At 43.7% G+C, this 22,824-nt stretch overlaps 1 protein-coding gene across 1 annotated transcript in view; it reads left to right on the plus strand.

Moving 5' to 3' along the window:
* IL1RAPL1 (interleukin 1 receptor accessory protein like 1) overlaps positions 1–22,824 on the plus strand; it is a 2,420,186-nt gene that overhangs the window by 308,147 nt on the left and 2,089,215 nt on the right. The window contains exon 2 of the mRNA XM_086934516.1: positions 4,017–4,122. Within this exon, the coding sequence (XP_086790642.1) occupies positions 4,041–4,122 (82 nt within the window). The 5' untranslated portion in view covers positions 4,017–4,040. The remainder of the gene's footprint in view (positions 1–4,016; positions 4,123–22,824) is intronic.

The following is a 22,824-nucleotide window of genomic DNA, read 5'->3' on the forward strand; positions in this document are numbered from 1 at the left end:
CTGCAGAGACAACCTTCACCTCTTCGCCTGTTTGCACCCGACATCGCCTGGTTCCATCCTGGTCCCACGGTAGTCACTGGCTAGTGACTTTGAACATTGTCCCCTCTGCTTTCAGGTCTTAACCTCTTCAGATCCACCCTTGGATCCACCGGAACTCTCCTCGACGACCCGCCTGCAGCATCTTCATCTACAGGCTCCATAGACCAGCGCGACGAAACCCGACACACTTTGAGACATATGCACCCGCTTCCTGTGGGTGAGGAAAACCCTGGCACTCCGGTGCTCCTGTGTAGCAATACACCTCTAGTGTCTATGTTCCAAGTTGCTAGGTTCTAGGTCATCCGGAAGGTTCCCTTTTCAGTAACTTTATAACTTTTACGCACCATTGACTTTGCATTGGTGCATGCGTGTGCTCTAAGCGCTGCACCCGAGTCCCGCGGGTCTTTCCCGACTTCTTCACTGTTAGTCCCGAACAGCTCCAGCGATTCCCCAGGCCCTAGGCCTACTTCCTTTCTGATTTGTGGTACTTATACCACTATTTTAGTATATGGTTTAGGGGGCCCCTAGGGCTCATCCATATTGTGCAACTTTTGTATAATTAAACTGTGTTTGGTTCTAACGCATTTGCTTCTGTGCTCATAAAGAGTATAGGGGATATTTGTAGTAAATAAATATATATATATTTTCAATATATATCTGTGTGGTGTCCTTTCATTTGGTATTCAAGGGGATTGTGTATGGTTAAACAGCTTGCTTCACATCCCTTTACAGAGTTTAGCCTAGGAGTGCTTTGTCCACGCCTTTAGGATAGCTGGTCTATAAGGTTGACTTACAACCAATCATCATAAGGGTTGCTTGGCATGTTACAAGGTGATCACTAGAACTAGTGAGCATCATATACCAGGCCAACTTCTCACAGCTCCCAGTAGAATTGTGAGCCAATTTTAGAACCGCCTGCCTCACACACAAAGCTTTGCACACTGGCAAACCCACCTATCTAGCTGCCAAACTCAAAAAAGCGGGACAGACAAGATACCTCAGAAGCACCAACTCTTTGCTACTCATCCCTCCAAAAACCTACAAACAAACAACCCTATCTAGGTCCTTCACCAGAAATGCACCCAAAATCTGGAATGCCATCCCCATACATATTAGAACAAACTCTTCCTACAAAGCCTTCAAGAGCCAGCTCAAAGCGCTCTTCCTCAATCAAGCCCTCACAAAGTAACAACGGATCTGCTTTAATTCCCGACCACAAGACAGAAGACCCTGCAACTACGTTAAAGTCACTCCTGACATCACTTCCCCCCTACTCTGAACAATACTCCCCCCTACCTGAACATTAAACTCTCAACTCTGCATCGATTACTACCAGATGTGTTCGGACTAATGAACCTCCTTGGACCCACTATTTGCCTGGACACTCTTGGTGTTATAAACTGTTATGAACAAAGGTTGTAAAGCGCTCTGATACCTCTGGGTCTAGCTAGCGCTATAGAAAACTCCAAAAATAAATAAATAAATAAAGTGAAAATAGCAGTGGAGAAAGGGGACCTTCTCCCTATGTTGATTTTTCCAAATGTATCTCCCATACAAATAATCCTGCCATACAGATATGTGTACATTGCCTGTAAGCATTCTTTTTCCAAAGCCCATCGCTGACATAGTTTTCCTATAAAATAAAAGACGAGGAAACCTTATCAAAGGTTTTTTTTGTGTGTACCAAAATCATCCTAGCAGGGATACTAAGAAATCATAAAACATTGGATATAGAAATAGCCACATTTGTGTGTGCCTTGGTGCCCTGTTGTAGGACGAACCCGTGCTGCCAGCCATCTATCCAGCTCATACTTGTTGGGGTGGGAGTCATTACGTCTTTGCCAAGTACGTTTAATGAACTCTGGACAAAGTTTGGATGCAGAAGGATCTCCACGTAGTAGGCCATCTTTTCTGTGAGATATCATTTCAATCGTTTACCAGGAATCTGAGGACATTTGTTCACACTTGGATTTTAATTTTTTCAAGAAATGCTTACAGATATGTGTCTTCTTCATGGCCTAAAAACAGTAACCTTAACAGGAAAAGCTTCAGAAGTATTAGGAACATATAATGAGAAGGTTGCTGTAAGCTTCTTTATCAGGCATTCATGATAACAATTGATGACGGCTAAAATCAGTCTGGTTGGAAAGTAGTCCACTAAATTATGGTAAGAAATGTCACCAGCGGGGATTCATGCAGGATTGTAGCTTGCTCTTTATACATTTGTAACTACTAGCCTAAAACTTCAGCAATTCAAAGTCATTAATATGATAGGCTATACACCATACTAGATGTTTGAATGGAAGATCAGGTCATATTCTAAAAGCTCCAGATGTGGTTTAGAGGACGCTGATTAATTTCATATTTTTGTAAACTGTAATGCATTGTGAGCTTTTTGGTGGTCATTGTTTATTGAAAATCTATGATAACGAATGTGTTTGTCGTTTTATCTCACATGGGGACATATTACCAACAGTTAGAGATATTTATCGCTAACTGAGCTTAGCGTTAGTTTTTTTAACGCCGCGCTTAGCCCAATATTATCTCCAAAATAACGTCCTATTACCAACGTTTATCTCAAAAGCGATAATATTGCTGGTGTTAGCGTGAATATTGCTGGAAACCAGCGGTGTTCACCCATTAGCGTGCAAATGCTGTTAGCCATGTTATCCACCTCCCATTGGATAACATGGCTAAGAACTGGTATTTGCAGGCGTTAGCGTTTGGAGATATTCGGGATTAGCGTGAATATTTCCATTGCTTCGCTTTTCTTGGTAATGGGCGATAGCGATGTTAGCGACTGCTGTCAGTCGCTAACGGGTTGGGTACGCCCACTTTGCATGTCATTAGCGATAAATATCGCTGACATGCAAAGCGGGCCCCAAACCGCTCGCTATCGCCTACAAGCTATCGCTAACTAGTGTTAGCGTCAGCTTGGTAATAGGGCGATGGATTTATCGTCGCTTAGCGGCCGTAATTCAATATCGCTACCCTTGGTAATATGCCCCATAGTTTTATGCTTGGTACAGATATTATATACCATTGGTGTACACCAGCTTTTTTCCAACTATAACTATGGGGCAGTTATGGATTGCTAGTGACTTGATTAGCAATGAGTCCCCAACATGAACAAACGTGATTTGTCCTAACTGTAGCGGGTTGATCCCAGGAACGTCTCAGGCCTATGCTATGGGGAGAGAATAACTGCACAGCCAAACTAATTACTTGGTCCGTGCCGTCAGCAAGGATCGCTGACGTCATGTTTATTATTATATTATATACTCCCTGGTCTGCGCCCGGAGCGCTGACATCCCGTTTATTATTATACTCCCTGGTCCGCGCCCGGCCCAGGAAGTTGAAGGTGATACATTGTAGGGGATTCGCCGGCTGGATCACTAGACTAACTACAAAGTGAAAACTGGGGTTTTGCAAGCTAAATGAGCTAATGGGTTGAGGCAATTACAAAAGTTCATAAAAGTAACTTGTGGTTGAGTAGGCCAACACCCAAAAATGCATAGATTCTCATGTTTGCATCTTTTCACCTTGGGATACGATTCCATGGAGGTGGGGTGATCTGCCTCGAAACACAACACCAATTCGCAATATATATCTTTAAAAAAATGTTCATAGATAAATAACTTATGTGCACTTTATCAGCCTGGGCGCATGTGAAAGAAGAGTGGTCGCCTCTTGTAACTTTCCGACCACATTATTTGCAATCCATGAACACTGGTGCACTATGATTATGTCTACAACTTATGAGTTGGTATAATTATTATGCTCACTAACATACCGAGAAAAAGGTACTTTGTAGCCTGTTTTTAGGACTTTCACCTGGCTGCTCTCGTAATCAATAGGTCGTTCTGTTAACAGCTCCTAGTCAATGTACACAGTTTCACAGGCCGGCACATTATTAGTAAAACTTGCCATAAACAAGAAACGGTAATGTTATATATTTGTATACTTTTCTCTTTTAGGACGCAGCCTCCGAAAGCTGGAAGATGAAAGCGCCTATACCACACTTGATTCTCTTGTATGCTTCTGTAGCACAGAGCTTGAAGGTTGTAACTAAAAGGGGATCAGGTAAGCACATATTTTAAGTTTTTATGTGTGCTGCATTATGATCTGTTTTAATGCTAATGTGGGAAAACTCGAGTAGCCTATGGATGACAAAATAGGTTTATTTTAACGTTAGGTGTTACTTTTCTTCTGAGATTTGAATGTTTTTGGAAAATGCATTCGGCAAACTTTGAGTACATCAACATTTCCTTGGCATCAGCTTTTCGTCATGCGCAATACACTGATCTGTTTCTCAACGTAAACTTGTTCCAAGAAAAAAGAATCCAACTTTTCACACAATGTGAATTCTCGTATTGTTTATGATCATGGATTTGTTTTTTTCTCTCTTGCGTTAAGGTATGGGTAAATGGGCCATCTTCAAAGGGAAAGTGATTTATCCTTTTACGTCACATCTATTTCTCTGTATATGAGCCCCTTTCCCTCTTTTAGCCTACCTCTACCTCTACCTCAGACTCTCTCTCGCTATCAAGTGTGCTCTTGAGGCTTTTGGGACCCCTGTCACGGCATATTTCTGCAGTTTTAGCGTGACCATTTTTCTGACAACGTAAGGTATGATTGACTGTGGTTTGGCATCATGCGTGCTTGAATTAGCAGAAAATCGACAATAAAATTCAGTGGCTGCCAGAAGATATTTTGCCTCGGCCCCAAAAGTTCGTAGATGACTCTGGATTTCTTGGGAGCTTTGTAGACTGTGTCCATTTATACTTTACTCGAATGAGTAAAAGGCCATAATGGATTTGGTATCATGCACGTGCAGTCTGATTAATAATTAAATGCAGTAAACGGGTGATGACATTTTGTTGGCACAGTAAGTTTGCAATATAATGCGCAATGGCATTGGAGTATTGATTGATATCAAGTTCAACATTGTGTTGTAATTTTTTTAAAACTGGCTGCAAAACAATGTATCAGCACAGTATTGTATTGTATTTCTTCATTTTTTCTGGTTAAAGATACTACTGTCAAAAAATCACCTGTAAAAAACATACAAGGCAAAATCCCACAAGATTATTAACATGAAAAAGCTCAAATTTAGATACAATTTATGAAATCATTGTTTGACAAATATAACCTTTAAAATATGTTATGTGTGTCTGTAATTGACAGTACCTGATTCATAATATAGTAGCAAAGTTCATGTATAGAGACATACTTTAGACTTCATACTCGTAAATTGCAATGTAATGCAGGTATGTGAATGGCATTCATAAGAATACTACTTCAACTAATTCCTAGATTCTGCTCTTGCTTCAACTGTTTCATTTCCTTCGGACTCATACAATTAAAAAATAATCTCTCTTTAAATGTAAGGAATTTGTTCAGTACTCTATTGAAAACGTTTCCTGATTGGGCTAATTCATACAGGTATTAAAGCAGAATTCTCTGAGCAGGTTGTAATCTCATTAAAAAAATAATAATAATGGTTTGAGAAGAATCCAGCGTTCTAAGTTGATTTCTGGGTAGCAGCAGAGTTGGTGCAAAATGAGTCCAGTATTGTAATTGTAGAATCCGCAGTGAACAGGGGCGATTGCAAAGTTCTTCCAGTTGTGTCAAAAATCGTTAATGGGCAGAACCATACATCATGCACCTAATATTAAATTTCTTCAGTACCCACTTATTAATGCCTTTAATTTGTACTGTGTTGGAACAGACCAGGTTTTTGCCTTCACTACTCTTTTTTTTGCCAAACCCGTTTATGTTGGCTTTAGGACTTTGAGTACTTTACTTCAGCTAACCAGTGCTTGTGTTCTCCCATTAAATCATAGTAAAAGTGGTGTACATCTGATTGGATTATTTAATTTACGTAGAAGTCTCGAGTGTATGATAGTGCGTGTACCCAGGACCTGTAAATACAATGCTACAAATTGACTGCAGCACTCATTGATTAACCCACTATTATAGTACTGTACAACATGTCCCAGGCCTGCCCCTCCAGCCTGCAGTGCTGTTTTAAACTTCCATTTCGGCCTGGCAACCTTGCCTTTTAAAACAAATAAGTCACCCCTAAGATGAGCTTTATCAGCTCAAAGGGAAAGGTTTGTGGAATTTAAAAAGTAGGACATGTATATTTCATGTGTTATATGTGCCAGCAGTGAAAAATCCTCAAAGTTGCTTTCACTGTAGCAAGGCAAGCTTTCCCAAAGACGAAAACTTAATTATATTGCATTTAAGAATTAATGCATTCAGTTTGGGAACAGTTAAACAAATCCTCTTTAATGGTACAGCCGGATTTTAACTTACTGTTGTGAAAATGCCACTTTAAGGAAGTTGGCATGTTCTTGTATAAACCAAATGTGCTTTTCCGCCAGTATCCACAGCCACATAACTGGTAATGGCTCTCCAGTGCTGTGATGTGAATTCCTCCCAGACACTTGAAAAAGGACCCAAATATGGTGAAGGGTGTTCCTCTCCTGAGCAGAATGGCCTGGGATTTACTCTCAGCCCCTTCTTGAGCTTCAGCGGATAGTGGGAGAGCTGTACCCTGCCCCTCCCTGACTTCAGAAGATGCTTAACTCGTCACTGGAACTCACACCCCGGCCTGCTTGCCATTTGTTTCCAAATGAGACTGGAGCCAAACCCAAGGAAATGGGAAGAACTTCCCAAAACTAGTTTTAGTGCTAGACAAAAGGGGTGACTTCTACCTACAGACTGGCAATGGGTAGAAAGATGGCACCACCCATACCTGAAATGAGAACACTCCTGGGCTAGAGAACATTATGATAAAGGACTGCCCTGTTGTATGAAAACAGATGACTGGACCTTCTTGCCTTGAATCTAGGACCCAGGGTCAGATGACAGACCTTCAAGCTACACGGACACAACAAACTACAGTAGGCCTCTCATGATTCCCAGCTGGCCATAACCACCTGGACCCGACCTGGTCCTCTCTGCTGGCCTCTGTGGGAGTGAGTCCTGGCCACCCAAGTGTTGTCTTCAAGGTTTGGACCCATGGCTGGAGGCAGAGTATATTTCTCCCAGCTCAGCTGAAGGTTTTTCTGGATTTGATACAGACTGACACATTGCCTTGCATCGCAGCACCTCGCAGCTCCTGATGAGCAGCTTACCCAGATCCGATGCCAAAATGAGCAGAACAACACAGGGCCTTACCTCGCAGCATCATGCAGACCCTGATCGGCGGCTTCACGGAATTCGACTCAGGATGACACAAGAGCCTCACATTGAAGCAGCACGCAGCTCCTGAGTGGCAGCTTCATCAGAGCAACAGAGTATTGAAACGTAGCTAGAGCAAGGACAAAAGGTACAATTCCGAGTAGGCTGCCCAGGTACTGTACCCCGCCAGTGCTAAATCGTAGCTGGCCTGAATTGACGTTGTCCCAGTCCAGCATGACTAGCTATCGCAGTAGGAACTTCATGCCTTTTGGTGCTATTTTAGCCTTAAACTTTAAAAACTCATAACTCTAGTTCTAATGATTGAATGTTTCGTCATTTTGGTGTCATTTTATTTATCAAAAAATTCACTATTTTTATCAAATAGTTTGAGACCCTCCTTATGTTCTATTTTTGCTTACGTTTTTGTTTCAGTACTGCATAAATACTTTAATATTACATCTAAGTTAAACCTCAATGCTTTTGTGCCAAGATACCAGAGGGTTAAGCACATTTATTTAGTGACTTCTGTGGTTCACCCTAACAAGGTTTGTGATTGTTGTAAGAAGTGGATTGTCACCTCCTTCAACCTATAATCCAATTTCTTACATACTATATTTGACGTCTCTCATAGACAAAAAAATAGATTTAAAATGGCTGTATGGTTCAGGCTTTGTCAGCATCTATTGCTCTTGATATTGTTAGTATTTGCCTCTTTAAATTGAGTTTTAATTCGATGGAAGTGGAGATTGTATTAGTCTTCTGTAAGCTTCTACATCTCTAGTCCTTAGGTGTTACTAAGTATATCGGCCAAGGGTGTCATGTTTCTTTAAGATCTCATGTATCACAATCTTTTTTTTTAATTGTTTGTATTTGCATTTTCAAACCATAGAAACATATCAAGCACCTCACATAAAATTGTTCATCATACCCTGCCCCCCCCACCCTCCATCGCCAGCGTTGCACAAAGCATACCGCTGCATATGTACACGACAACGTGCCATGTACTTCTGGAACATGCAGCTGCATCCAAGTTCCTCCCCCAAGGACCAGGGTTGCAAAAAGAACAGTTCTCGCTCTCTCAGAGCCCCCCATCAAAACCATAGTAACATCGCCATTTCCCCTTCATGTATCACAATCTTGAGCAAGTCATTGGCTAGCGTGCATAAAAAGGTGGTGGTATTTAATGAAGGCAGATTTACACACAGGATCCTGCCTAAGCAGCCTAAATTTCAGGTAAATATGGGAACAGCGAGTATACTTTGGTAGTTGACCTTCTTGCAATACACTCAGTTTATCCAGAGTTAGTAAAAAGTTTGATTGCAAAGCTTAATAATGGCCATCGAAGATTGTAGGTAGGAACTTTTTCTATTGTAATCCATGCAAACCTTTGGCTTCTGCAGTTGAACTGTGAAGTTGTGTGTTTAGTCTGCACAGGGCGAGAGTTAAGTTACTGGCCTTGTTCTTGATGTAAATTATTTGAGTAGTTGGTTTCTGGTGTCTGATAGTGAGAAGCCTAGGTAGTTATATGTGAATGGATAACCTAATTTAACCGGGCCGAGGTGCCAGGTTTGCTAAGATTTGGTTTTAAATTTCCTAAAGAGGGTTTTGTTGACATTTACAGGGGCATATCTTCAGGGGGGTTGTTTGGGGTATTACACCCCCTAACAAATGTATTTTCTAGTAAAAGGGTTCAGCTGGGTATGGTGAGGTATCACTCAGATTTTAGAAGGAATTTTTACATACAGACAAAAATGCACATACACTCTCTCCCTCTCTGCTCAAAAGTCTTTAAAAATGTTGGTTATTTAACAAAATATTTTTTTCTCTCACTTAGAACCCCTACAATCTGAATTCATCTCCCTTTCCACTGCCTTGCTTGTTGCATTCTGTAGTTTGACATTGTATATGCCAGAGTTATGTTTGGATGAGAGTAGGTCTAAAGCGCATGCAGGTTAAAACATTTAGATCTGATCTCTCGTGTGCGATGTTGGAATTATGCCTACTGAGTATATATGAAATGATTAATAAAAGTGACCAAGCCCATAGATAGGTGACTCGGACTCCAACATGCAACAACTATGACAGAAATGTTTGTATGATACTTTCAAATTTAATACAACTTTATCAATGTATCTGTTACACAGCTTGTACTCTAAACATAAATACAATACCAAATTGTAATGAACATATACAACATATTACTGAAGCAAACTTAGTATTTCTTGGAAGTACATAATTATCACATTTCAAGATTCTAACCCTATGCATTTCGAGACATAGTCTCTTCTTCAGGGGTCTATCTGTGAAAAACAAAAAAGATCATAATGTAACAAAATCATTTGATGCAGAAGAAAATATTAGTATTAGTAAAGCACTCTCAGCTCTTTAAGATTCCACATCTGTGACCCGACAACCATCACCATTGTGCCAGAAACCGGAAGTCAAACTTACACAGAATCTCTGATGAAAACGAAAAAAATCAGCTGAAACCAAAGTCCAGAAACAAATTGTAAGTCACTATGTTCACACAAACACTATGACCTACTATATCTAGTAATCAACCTATTCGTACCTTAAAATCAAGGGTCCAATACTGACTGTTATACAAATGAGGAAAGTAGCTCCGTTAGTCAGTTGCGTCCTTAGATCAGTGCGTGCTGAAATGGAAATTATCCATTTTGTAAAATATAATCAAATATCACTAAAAGTATTCTTCAAAATGTAACATAATTCTCACCTTTACAAGCTGTCTGATAGTCGTGCTCCAAATGGTTGATAGAGGACAATAGAGAAGAGGACTCCTTAAGGGATATTTTCTTCTTGACAGTGACAAAATCTATAATAAAGCCCCTGGCTGTCGCCTTGAATGCATCCTATACCACAGGAAATGAAATGTCATGAGTAATTGTCAGGACCCCTACACAGGGTCTAATAACTTGTGGCACTGACTTGCCCTGGTTGTGCCAAGATTCTCAAAGTTATGGCACTTGCAGCCTGATTCATGTACATGCCGTTTTGCGTGTCCCTAATAGCGAATCATAGCGAATCGCTATTGAGGACACGCAAAACGGCATTCATGTAGGAATTGCTACTTAAATAGCGATTCCTACATGTTCTTTATTTGCGAGTAGCAATTTGCTACTCGCAAATACTCCCCAATCATTCCTATGGGCCAAGAGGCCCATTGGAATGAATGGGGATTTGCGAGTAGCAATTTGCTACTCGCAACTGAGATAGCGATTTTAAGGGTGCCAGGGGTGTCCAAAGGACGCCCTGTAGCACCCCTAAAATGCACTTTTGGACAGGTGTTGCGCACACACATGTCCAAAGGACATGTGTGTGTGCTACATGCAACTTTGAATGATGCTTTTAAAAGCATTTTTCTGAGTTTTTGCTATTTACCGACAGGTCTGACCTGTCGGTAAATAGCGGGCCCAAAAGTCCAAAATCGCAATTTAGTTGTGTGTCATGAATAGCATTTGAGGAATCTCTATTAGAGATTCCTTAAATGCCATTCCACGCAAATATGCGAATTCTTACATAGCGATTTTTGCATTTGGTATCATGAATACCAAATGCAAAAATCGCACTCGCTAAGGGCCAGATTCTGAGAATCTGGCCCTTTGCGAGTGCAATTTACCTACATGAATCAGGCTGTTGGACTGAGCGGGTTCGGCGTATGAGAACTAAGATGGCCACCATTTTCGAGAGACAGGTTGGCGGTCTAGTCTCTTCGCCGCAGCTGCAGAGAAATCAAAGGTGCAGCGCGACAGGAAATGTGCACTTCACCGGAGATTTCAGCCGACGAAGAAGCCTAAGATTTGAGTTCCTAGTTAAAGTTAAAATCTAGTCACAAATGTTTATAACCCGACATTGTTGGGTATCTTGAGAACATTCGAGAGGTTTCGTGAGGAAATACTCGGCGCAAACAGTCAAGCGCGAGTTCGAGTTCACAGTGTTTTTCACCAGAGCAGCGTCAAGGGCTCCTGAGAGGAGCGCCGATTTTCGAGCAGCAAGGGAGCTGAATGAAGATTGAAAGCTAAGTGACAATTAACGAATATTGTAAAAGGCATAGAGTTATACTTACCAGAATTGGAGAATAACCATTGGTCTTCAGTTGAGCCTAAAACGAATGAGAGAATTCAAGGTTAAAAGAGAAGATAATGGAAAGCTAGGAATGTGTAAAAACTCAATGTAAATATGTTAATACTCACCAGAGACTGCTAGAAATGTGACGCAACTTCTGAATTCTAAAAAGAGACAAAATATAGTGTTAAGGAGTTGAAGACATATAACAAGATAGCAGGAAATAACGGAGAAAGTAGCAGAGGATACATTTAAAAAAGAGCTCGTCAAATTAGTGAAGTAAGTTAGCATATATTCATAATCATAATAAAAACATGAAGTTAGACAGACAGACAGGGAAAAAACTAATCCTATTATCTTTCCACGCAGTAACAACTAATGAGCGAGACAAATAGAATATCATAGAGAAAAGACAGAAGAGCAGCTAGAGTCCTGAAGAATGTGGGTAGGTGAGATTTAAGAGATTAAGTAAGGCTAGACAAAGGAAGAGAAGGATAGGTTAGTAACAGTGTATTACTTCCTTAGGTTCCATAGAAGAGAGTAGACGTCAGCAAGTTAGCCAACTTAAGGAGCCAGCTCAGGACCAGTCTCTTCTTTGTTTAATATTTTATCCAATTCGCCCGTCCCCCGAGGTCATGTCTGGAGGTTCTTACTAAAGACCTGCAGGCATTGCTTAGAGGGATTTGGGACCAAGCATCTCTGTTCCAGTGCGAGTACTGGTAAGCCTATTGAGCTTGATAGAATTGAAGTCTGACAGAGTGAAGTGCCCAAGTTGCCTTAGCACCTGAACAGAGATGGCGAATTGATATGCAAACCTTAGGAACGGTCTTAGACACTATACAGAAGGAATTGGTTGCAGTCAGAGAAGAGAATTGTAACCTTAGACAAGAAGTAGTCAATTCCAGAAAAGAAACTACAGAATTAGCGCAAAGACTGTCTAGTAGTTTGGAGAGGGAATCGATGAATCCTGTATTAGAAGCTACAAATAGGTCAACCACACAAGTGATCCTTTCGCTATCTCCTGTCATACCATTAGCCGCTCCTGAAAGATTTAATGGGGATCCACAAAAGGCGCAAATATGCCTCACACAATGCTCCTTACATTTTATGTGCTACCCTTCGATTTTCCCTGATGCGCAGTCCAAAGTGGCTTTCATACTGTCTTATTTAAGTAGCATCGTGGAGAATGCCCCTAGTCTCCCGGAATGATCCTCTGTTAAAGAATTTTGAGGAATTTAAACAAGAATTCCTTCGGATATTTGATCGGCGGAGAATATCTCAAGTAGTAGATAACAAATTACTTGATATACGGCGAAGGAATCGAGATTTAATCGCGTACTTGGCCCAGTTTAATAAGCTGGTGGTGGAGACAGACTGGCCTGAAAGCAAGAGAACGGCCGTGTTTTATCGTGGTTTGAGAGATGAATTAAAGGATGTGTTGGCCCAAATTCCAAATCGACCTACCGAGATTTCAGCGCTTATAGACTTGGTCTTGGAGATCGATTTCCGCCAGGGAGAAAGGAGAGGTGAAAAGAAAAAAGACCTTAGAACAATAGCTCCAAGATTTGACAGAGCTCAAACTGACAGCAATAGAAGTTCTGAGACTCAACAAGGAACTGAGCCCATGCAGATTGGAACTATGAGAGGGCCTCTATCCAAGGAAGAGAAAGAAAAAAAGAAGAACAAGAAACTTATGTATGTACTGTGGAACCGGGGGGCATTTCGTTAGAAATTGCCCGAAGAAACCCAAAACAGTCTTCAAGCCGAAGGAAAACTAATGGCACCACCTGTGGGGGGAGTTGAACAGGTGGGTGCGATCCAAGAAATGACTCCAGAAGAACATCGAGTAGCGAACACATTGCAGTCCGCGTACCACATTTAAATTTGTCCTTGGAAGTGAGATTTCGGCAAACGACTTTAACAGAGATTTCAGTCATGATAGATTCAGGAGCTACGGCGAATTTCCGTGACTTAAGATTCGCTGCAAAGGTAGGCACACAAGCAATCAAGAAGATTAAGAGTGAGCCCGTCCGGGCAGTAGATGGAACAAATCTTTTGTCAGGTCCAATCGTGAGCCACACGGAACCAATTCAATTGATTTCAAATGATGGGCATGTGGAAAAAAATCAGTTTAATTCAATTGATGCTCCTCAGTTTCAGCTGATTCTAGGTCTTCCATGGCTCACCGAACACAATCCCACTATCAATTGGAGTTCCAGGGCTATCATAATGGATTCAAGTTACTGCCATGAGAACTGTTTTGGTAATAAGGAGAAGAACCTAGAGGGCAATTGTAGGAAGGTGGATACCTGACTATCGTTACCCCAGATTTTTTGCCTAGTGTTTAGCTGGTTTTCGACTTAGTTGGCCTGGGACCCTGCTAATCAGGGCCCCAGGCTATCTGCTCTCTCTGTAAAATGGACTCCATGTACCCTAGGTACATCTCCAATTGGACATTGGGTCACCTTATCAGCCCCTGTACAGTGTACTATAGGTACAACCTGTGTTTTACTATGTCTTCGATCTAGCCAACGTACCAATTGCTTGGGCCACTACTGTCTGATTTTGATAATTGTACTGTTTTCGGTCAAGCCTCAAGCCCGCTAGTCCTACTGTGTTCCCGTTTCATTACTAGTTCTTCCTGTTTGCCCGGTTGCTCCGGCAACACTGTGACACGGCCCCAGTCCCGCCCCCCTCCCCCCCCTGACACGCCCTCCGCTTAGTTCACCACCCAATCACACTGTATATACAATGTCAGAACCCTTCCGCGTTCACGGAGCTGCTTGGATTCACCGCCAGCCGCCCGTACTGCCTGAGCCCTCATCGCCGCCGGCCGCCTTGATTCACTCAGGTATGACACACTATGGAGCCTCTGAGCGCGCCAGCAGTGGAGCGCTCCAGCCACCGCTCCCTCTGGGCGGCCGCTCCGTGCATGTGTTCACCCTTTTACCCACCCCGCCACCTACGATCTTGGTTAGTTCTAGCCAGCGGCTTTTTCCTTCCCATAGGCGCTGCCACGCTGTAACTGCCCTTGGTGACGCCATACAACTGCAGGTAATTTATCACTTTAGATAGGAGCCTGTGACTTGATCTTGCCCATTACGGGTCATGACGGTTCATGTTCTTCTCTCATAGATGCCGCACCCGCTGCCTCCGCCAGGGTATCCAGAGACCACGCGATTGTTATTGCGTGCCTAAGTATGTTGTAGCACCTTGCCTCATATCGTCCCCACCCACGGGGCATTTTCCCCTTTATCACAGTAGTTCACAACTACCATACTTAGAGACTTACTCCCTCACGCCCTTTTGGAACATCGCCCACACACGGTACCACCCCCTTCCAACACCATGCTAGCGATTCCTCTGGACTTCGCCGCCTATACCCTAGTTACGCTTCACCCACCTTGCACTCGAATTCTCGCCACCCCGATGCGCGATTGTTCACCTACTTAATCACCAATTTATTGGCCCCTACACCCCATCCCCTTCCTCTGGCACTGTCCAGGTCCACCTTACTTCCCCCACTCTCCTGACACCTACCCGCAACTTACTCTTCTCCGTCTTGCATGCGTGCTCCTGCCTTCGTGCCCCGGCTCCTTCCCCCCTCCCTCACCCCCGCCTCAACCCCCCAATCCTGTCACCCCAGCACCTATCTTGTTGCCCTTCCTTTTCCCTGTTTGATTCGACCTTTCTCCCCACAGCACTGCTCGTAATTCGACAACCCTGTCCTGATGACGATCCCGACTCAAGGGGATCGAAACTCCGTCGACATCACAGCGCAATTTTATGGCACATTTAACGTTTTTGGCTCCTGTAAAATTGTTTGTTTCAAGATTTAAGTGACTATAACTTAATCCTGCGGAGCCATCACTGTATAATTTCTTTGTCACTTTGCGCCGTTCACGCTGTTCACGTTCAGCACTTTCATCTTCACCTTTCATATATTGTAAATATCACCATTCACCAAGTGCCTTCAGGTTGTCACATGATTCTCTCTGTACAGTGCTGTTTAACTGTATTTCCATGTGAAGCACCCTCCTTTGAATTGGTGAATAACAAGCTTTTAAACCATATGAGCCTCCTTGTTTCTTGTTCATGTAATGCTGACTGCATACATCATTTAACTGCCTTTAACTGACACCTGTTGGGAATTGTTGTTCTTTATACTCCACACCCATCCCAACGTGGTTTATGGGTATTACTCCTGTTGTTCTTATACATAGGTACCCAGGGGATAGGTGTATCCAAGGCCTACCAGGGGCTGCAGCATATCTTTTGCCACCCCTTCTGGCTATCCAAACTGACACAACTGGCTGTTCACTGAACTGGGACAAGGTCGTGTAATCACCCCTTGCTTAGATATAGTATACCTATATCTGAACCTATAGCTGGACACATATACACCTATAAGTCACTCCTATGGCAGGCCTTATCAATCCTGGAGGCAGAGTACTTGGTTTTATGTGAGATGGTGCTCTAGCATGAGCTGAGCCTGTCTGCATCTGTCGGAACCAACTCCCTTCGCTGTTCCGGGATATTGCCATACCATATACTCTTAAGTGCATTATAATCCTCGCGGTTACTTGCTAACTTTGGTTTGGCTTTATCAAAACATGTTGTGCAAGGTGTCATACGCTTTGGAATACTACCTCCTCGCCAGTCCTGGTGACGGGGGTAGCATTCCACCCTTCTAGAGGGAGAAGACATGTTACTTTGCTGAAACACAGTTAAATCTAACCAAAGCCCCAGCATCACAAAATGGATGCTGCTGCCACAGACACGAGTCTGACCTCCTGCTGCTGACCGAAACTCCGTCAGGGGAGGCCTGGACAATAGATATCCTGTCACAGGGAGGTATTACACCACCCCAGACAGGAGATAGTGGATTGTAGCAGGGAGGGTTGAATGAAACTAGACACTGCCTGGGGAGCACAAGGCTTCCCAAGCATAGTCCAGTTCAAACCGGTGCTGGGACACTCCAGCCCCGGCTCTGGCGTGAAACTGGACAAAGGGAAAGGGGTGTAACCACCCCCTTCCTGGGTCCCACCCATAGGAGGGACCTAGCAGGTAATCCAGCCCCTTGATTTGGAATAAAGGTAGGAGCTATGCCCAGGAGCATTAGATTATCCTGAACGAAACTTTGATACAGAACTCTGGACCCTTCGACATCCCACTCGATGTGGAAGACTGAAGAATCTCCCTTGTGGTCAAGGAGTGACCACCCTGTGCAAACAGGCACCATCCAGCGCCCAACGGTTTGCTTTGTTGCAGTTCCCGCTGGAACTCGAGCAACAGAGATCATCAAGACCCAGCTTCTCTGACTTGGAACCGCGCGATCCACAGTCCCAGCGAATCTGTCCCGTGGAGTCGACGTGAAGCGTGGAGCCAGCCATCTTGGAAAGACTGCAAAGTTCTGACCGTGCAGCTCCCGAGGCATCCTCGAAGCTGTGCTTTGGGGTTTGAGAAGCCCCAGCCATGAGCAGCTTGTGCACTGAAGATCTCCCCTCCACATTCATCGAGTGCTGCGTGGGGACCTTTTGCAATTTCCTGCTCGACGCGTTGGTCTGGTTGCTTGCCCGTTGGCTAGTGGCCCCAGAACCGATGAACCTTTGAAACTACTCTGCTAGTCTGGTTGCTCCAGACTGGCCCTCACTCCCCTGAAAAGGAGCCACCGCTCTGACCTTGCTGGTCCGAGTAAGAAGCGATCTTCGAATCCTGCGTGTATTGCATTTACCAAGGCCTGTTAACTCCGATCCGGAAGCCGACACCGCCGACAGTGAAAACCTTTGTGGGACCGCTCGTGATCCACTCCTGGTCATCGTCGATGCCCCCGAGTCCACGTGGCAGCGGAGACAAGCTTCGCGACAACCACCTGATTGCGCCCAACATCGCCTGGTTCCTTCCTTCCTTAAGGTTGGTGTCTTCCTTAAGACCCACTATTTTAGGGATGTGCAACTTAAGAAAATATAACATGTCCAAGCCCTCTGCCCCCTCCACGATGCCATAAATTCTGAGGTTATTTCTCCTATTTCAATTTTCCAAATCCTCAGTCTGTTGTTTGAGGAGAACATTTTCTTTCAACATGGCATTGAACTTGGAGGAAACATCCTGAACATCTCTGATCTGCTGCTCCATTGTCATCACTCTAGATTCCAGGTTGGACCATTTTCCTCCATTCATTGGAGAGTGGCATTAGTATCTATAACAAAAGGCTTCAGAAGCTTAATTTCGTCCACCAAATCCTCTAGGGTTAGAGGTAATGGGGACTTTGTAGGGGAATTGGACTCTTTTTTCTGTCACTTTGAGGCCGTAATGGAGTCCTTGTGAGCAGATGACATATTAGAAGTAATGCTTCGTTGGCCAGGCGCAAGGGCAGACTCCATAAATAGGTGTGTGAATACTCAAAGGGACAGAAAACTGACAATGGGTATAACGTTGACTGAGTAGGAGGATTAGAACAATCAGGACCCTGTATACCTGGAATGAAAAATTAATTGCTTGAAGCAAGAGCAGAATATTTCAAAACTGAAGAAGCAAGAAATCGCAGTTAAAAATCACCAAGAATATCCATATAAAAAAAACAGGGAGCAAAGACTTGTCTCTGTGCAGTAGTAAGGCTGGCCAAGGGAAGGAGATGCCTCAAAACAGATTCATTTACCTGAGGAAGTCCGATTTAAAGAGAGGATGCCTTCTTCAAAGCTATCACCGGAACTAAACAAAAAAACAAAACGGCAGTCACGTCCTGAGGAGAACACATCACAGGAGCTAAAAAGACAGCCGTTGCCCCTGAGGTTCCTACATCAGAGTTTCCATTCCATGAAGGCTAGCGAAGCAAACTGCTGCTGTGTGAAGGCTTTTGGTGCCATCTAGTTGTGGAGCTTCAAGATGGTGCAGCCATCTTGTGAGCGCCTAAGCCATGCCCCCAACAATGTTTTACATCTTAAAAAAGAGAATGATATCAACAGCTCAGTTGCTAAGTCAGACAAAGGGGTAAATGTACATATAGACCAACAAAGGGTCCCCCCAACTATTGTGCAGAGAAAGGAAGTAGCAAATGTACCCCCAAACAAGCGAAATAAAAAAGTGGCTACTGAGCAATCATCAGAAAAACTAATATTGGATCATCCTACAGCTATAATAAAGATGAAAAGACAAAGAAAATGGGAAAGAAAAGCAAAAAAATAAAAAATATATACATCACTCAAAATTGTCACCCCCCAAAAAATATATCCCATATTGGAGGCCCCATTGAATGGGAACCATAAACTCGGCTCATCACATAATTCCAAGCCATCCAATACAGAGTTCAACACATCAGAAGATGCTTATTTACTACAAGGATTAGGTGAGGATCCTTCACAATGAGAAGATCTGAAGAAACAGATAAGAAACAACACAGTGACAGGTACCTCTGAGTCAATAGTTAAGGATACTAACAAAATACTACCTGGAGATCATAGCTGAGGGAAAACAGGTAACACCCACTAGCCACAAAAGAGTAGGCAGAAGGGGAAAAGGAGCAATTGACCAACTTTCTTTTACAAGAGATTGCACACTGGGTAAGAGACAAAATTCCACTTCTGTCATCTTTCAGGACATTCCGCCGACAGCACCTACTACTGTGGGCAATCAATTAACAACTTACAAGAATTACACCCAGGCAAACAATAACGCACAGAGAGTGGGCCTTGATCATCCAGGGAAAACAGATATTGACCCATTGGAGTTACCCTGGAATCAGTTGTTAAAACAAAGGAAAGTACAGAGAATGAAGAGAGCGTTTGGTTCACCAGTGAAAATGATAATATGCAGAACATTGGAGAAACAGTCCCGCTCTCTCATGAAAATCAGGATTACGCCATTATTCAACCACAAGTAATACATGAACTATTATTAAAGCCAGAATATAATTCCCAGGGTCAACATGACATATTAAATAGGGGAAACATTTTAAAACTAACAGCAGAGATTCCAGCATTAAAACATGCAGTGTCTTTAAATCTCCTGACAGTAGAGTTCCTCCCCATGGCAGACCAAAAACACAAGGAATATTCCTGCACAACATGGCAAACAAATGAAATTGTGCAATGTATTCTGAAATGTTCAAGTACATTTGATACAAGAGGCATAAAAGGTATTTAACCATCACCAGCAAGTTTTCCTCAGCTGTTCTCAACAAAATGAGTTGACAAGTTTAAACTAGCTACTGATAAGACCTCAGTATATTCAGTTCTACAGAGTGCCAAAGGAGGAAGCTTGAATAACAAAATAATGCTGAATGGTTACAAGGACCAGCACAAGTCTCTCAGCTTAGTTAATAGATGATCAGCTTGGCTACCAGTGACTCTAAACGTTAATAGAGTACAATAACCAAGCACGGAAAAAAACTATATATAAACAATCTTTGTCTACTATCGTGAAATATTGTAGGAGCAAAAGAATGGCTGGAAGAAGGGTTCCATCACAAGACTGGGAAACTTAATATATAATAGCCCTACAAGAAACCTGGGCTTTAGAAAACATACCCATGATTGGCTTCATTCACTTTAACCCACCTGCAGAATAAACAGAAAGGTATGCATGTCCTAAGAGAGGACTTGAAATCTATGTGTCTGCAGTCTTAAGCATTAATCTTGCACAGCTAACTTCGGCAGATCCTGATATACAATTAGTCAAGTGTACAACTGATAATCCACTTAAATCAAACACACTGCTTGTGAGAAGTTGGCCTGATATATGATGTTTCCAATTCTGGAACCACCTTGTATCAGTCCAAACAATCCCTTATGATGTCTGGTTGTAAGTCAACCTTATAGACAAGCTATCCTAATGGTAGCATGGACTAAGCAGCCTTAAAGGCTTAACTCTAGAGGTCGTGTTAAGCAAGGTGTTTTACCAATTACAATCCTGTAATATCAAATGAAAGGACACCACACAAGTATATATTATATAAATATATGTATTTATTACTAGAATAATCCTCTGTACTCTTTATGAGTGCAGAGGCACAAGCGTTTAAACAAAAGCACAGTTAAACATATGAAAGTTGCACAATTATGGATGAGGCCTGGGGGATACGCAAACCATATACTAAAAAAGTGGTATAAGAGATACCAATGGAACAGTGGTTAGGCCTAGGGCCTAGGGAATCGCTGGGAGCAGTCGGGACTAGTAATGCTGAAGTCGGGAAAAGCCCGCGGGATTCGGGTGCAGCGCTTAAAGCACAAGCATGCACCAATGCAAAGCCAATGGTGCGTAAAAGTTATAAAGTTATAGTTTAAGGAGACTTCCGCTTAACCTAGCAAGATGAAACTTTAGACACATACACTAGAGGTATGTACCAGTGTGGGAACACCGGTGTTGATGAGTTACCTTACCCACAGGAAGCGGGTGCACAGGTGCGAAGTAGTGTCGGGTTTTGTCACGCTGGTTGATGGTGCTTGAAGCTGAAGATGCTGCAGGCGTCCTGAAGGAGAAGTGTCCGGTGTGATCCAAGGGTGGATCGGAGTTGTAGAGTACCTGAAACCAGAGTGAACAAAGTCTGGGTCACTCAGCAGTGACCAGAGTGGAACCAGGACGGAACCAGGCAATGTCTGGCACAATCAGGTGGATGTCGAGGAGCTTCTCTCCGCTGCCACGTGGGCTCTAGGGCATCTGCGACATCCAGGAGTGGATCACGAGCTGTCCCACAAAGGCTCTCGGCGTCGGCGGTGTCGGCTTCAGGATTGGAGCAAACAACACTTGGCAAGAGCAATCCACGCAGGACTGGAAGATTGCTTCTCACTCGGACCAGGAGGGTCAGAGCGAGTGCTCCTTTTCAGAGGAGCGAGTACAAGTCTGAAGCAACCAGAATCACAAGTTAGATTTCGTAGTTCGTCGGCACAGGGGCCACAAGCCAACGGGCAAGTGACCGGGCCAACGCGTTGAGCCAAAAGATGCAGAAGGGCACCACGCAGCACTCGGTGAGTGTAGGGGGTGAGATTCAGTGCAAGAGTGGCTCAGGGCTGGGGCTTCTCAAACCCCAATGTACAGCTTCGAGGGTCACTTGTGGGCTGCACAGTCAGCGTCTCGTGGTCTTTCCAAGATGGGGGGCCCCACGCTTCCGGTCACCTCCACGGGTCTCAGCTCTGCAGGGACTGTGCATCGAGCTGTTAGAAGGCAGGCACGCTTGGTCTTGTTGATCTCTGTTGCTTGAGTTCTGGCGGGAACTGCAACAAAGCAAATGTCGAGGTGCTGGATGGTGCATATTTGCACAGGGTGGTCACTCCTTGACCACAAGGGAGATTCTTCAGTCTTCTACGTCGAGTAGGATGTCGAAGGGTCCAGAGTTTCGTTTCATAAGTTTCAGTCAGGATAATCTGCGTGCTTTGGCACTGCTCCCATTCTTATACCAATTTAGGGGGCTGGATTACCTGCTAGGTCCCCTCCTATGGGTGGGACCCAGGAAGGGGGTGGTTACACCCCTTTCCATTTGTCCAGGTCACGCTGGGACTGGGGCTGGTGTGCCCCAGAACCGGTTTGACCGGATTATGCAAGGGGAAGCCTTGTGCTCCCCAGGCAGTGTCTGGTTTCTTTCAAACCTCCCTGCTACTAGGCATGAGCGGGAAAATCCGTTACGCCCGCGGATTTTGCGGATTTTTGGGAAATCCGCAATCCGCTGATTTTGTGAATTCGCAAATCCGCAAATTCGCAAATCCGCGGATTGCGAATCTGCAAAATCCGCTCATGCCTACCTGCAACAATCCACTATCTCCTGTCTGGGGTGGTGTGACACCTCCCCGCGACAGGAAAGCCTTTGTCCAGGCCTCATCGGGTGAGTTTCGGTCAGGAGCAGGAGGTCAGACTTGTGTCTGTAGCCGAAGCGTCCATTTTGTGATGCTTAGCTCTTTTAAAATCAACCGCGTTTCAGTAAAGTAACATGTCTTCTCCCTCTAGAGGGGTGGAATGCTATCCCCGTCGACAGGACTATCGAGGGGATAGTATTCCAAATCATATGACACCTTACACGACATGTTTTGATAAAGCCAAACCAAAGTTAACATATAACCGCGAGGATTATAATGCACTTAATAGTATATGGTATGGCATTATCCCGGAACAGTTTAGGGAGTTGTTCCCGACAGCTGCAGACAGGCTCAGCTCATGCTCGAGCTCCATCTCACGTTAAACCACGCACTCTGCCTCCAGGATTGATAAGGCCTTCCATAGGAGTGACTCGCAGGTTTATAACTGTCCAGTTATAGGTTTAGATATAGGTATACTATATCTAAGCAAGGGGTGATTACACCAACTTGCCCCAGCTGAGTGATCAGCCAGTTGTGTCAATTTAAGAACCAGCCACGGGTGGCAAAAGCTATGCTGCAGCCCCTGGTAGGCCTTGGTGGCACCTATGCCCTGAGCACCTATAGTGCATGGTACAGGGGCTGACAAGGAGTCCAGTTCCAATTGGGTTATGTACCTATAGTACATGTATGTGAATTTAGAGAGAGAACAGCAGTCTGGGGGTCT

Source organism: Lissotriton vulgaris, chromosome 8, assembly GCF_964263255.1.
Source record: "Lissotriton vulgaris chromosome 8, aLisVul1.2, whole genome shotgun sequence".
Taxonomy (NCBI): domain Eukaryota; kingdom Metazoa; phylum Chordata; class Amphibia; order Caudata; family Salamandridae; genus Lissotriton; species Lissotriton vulgaris.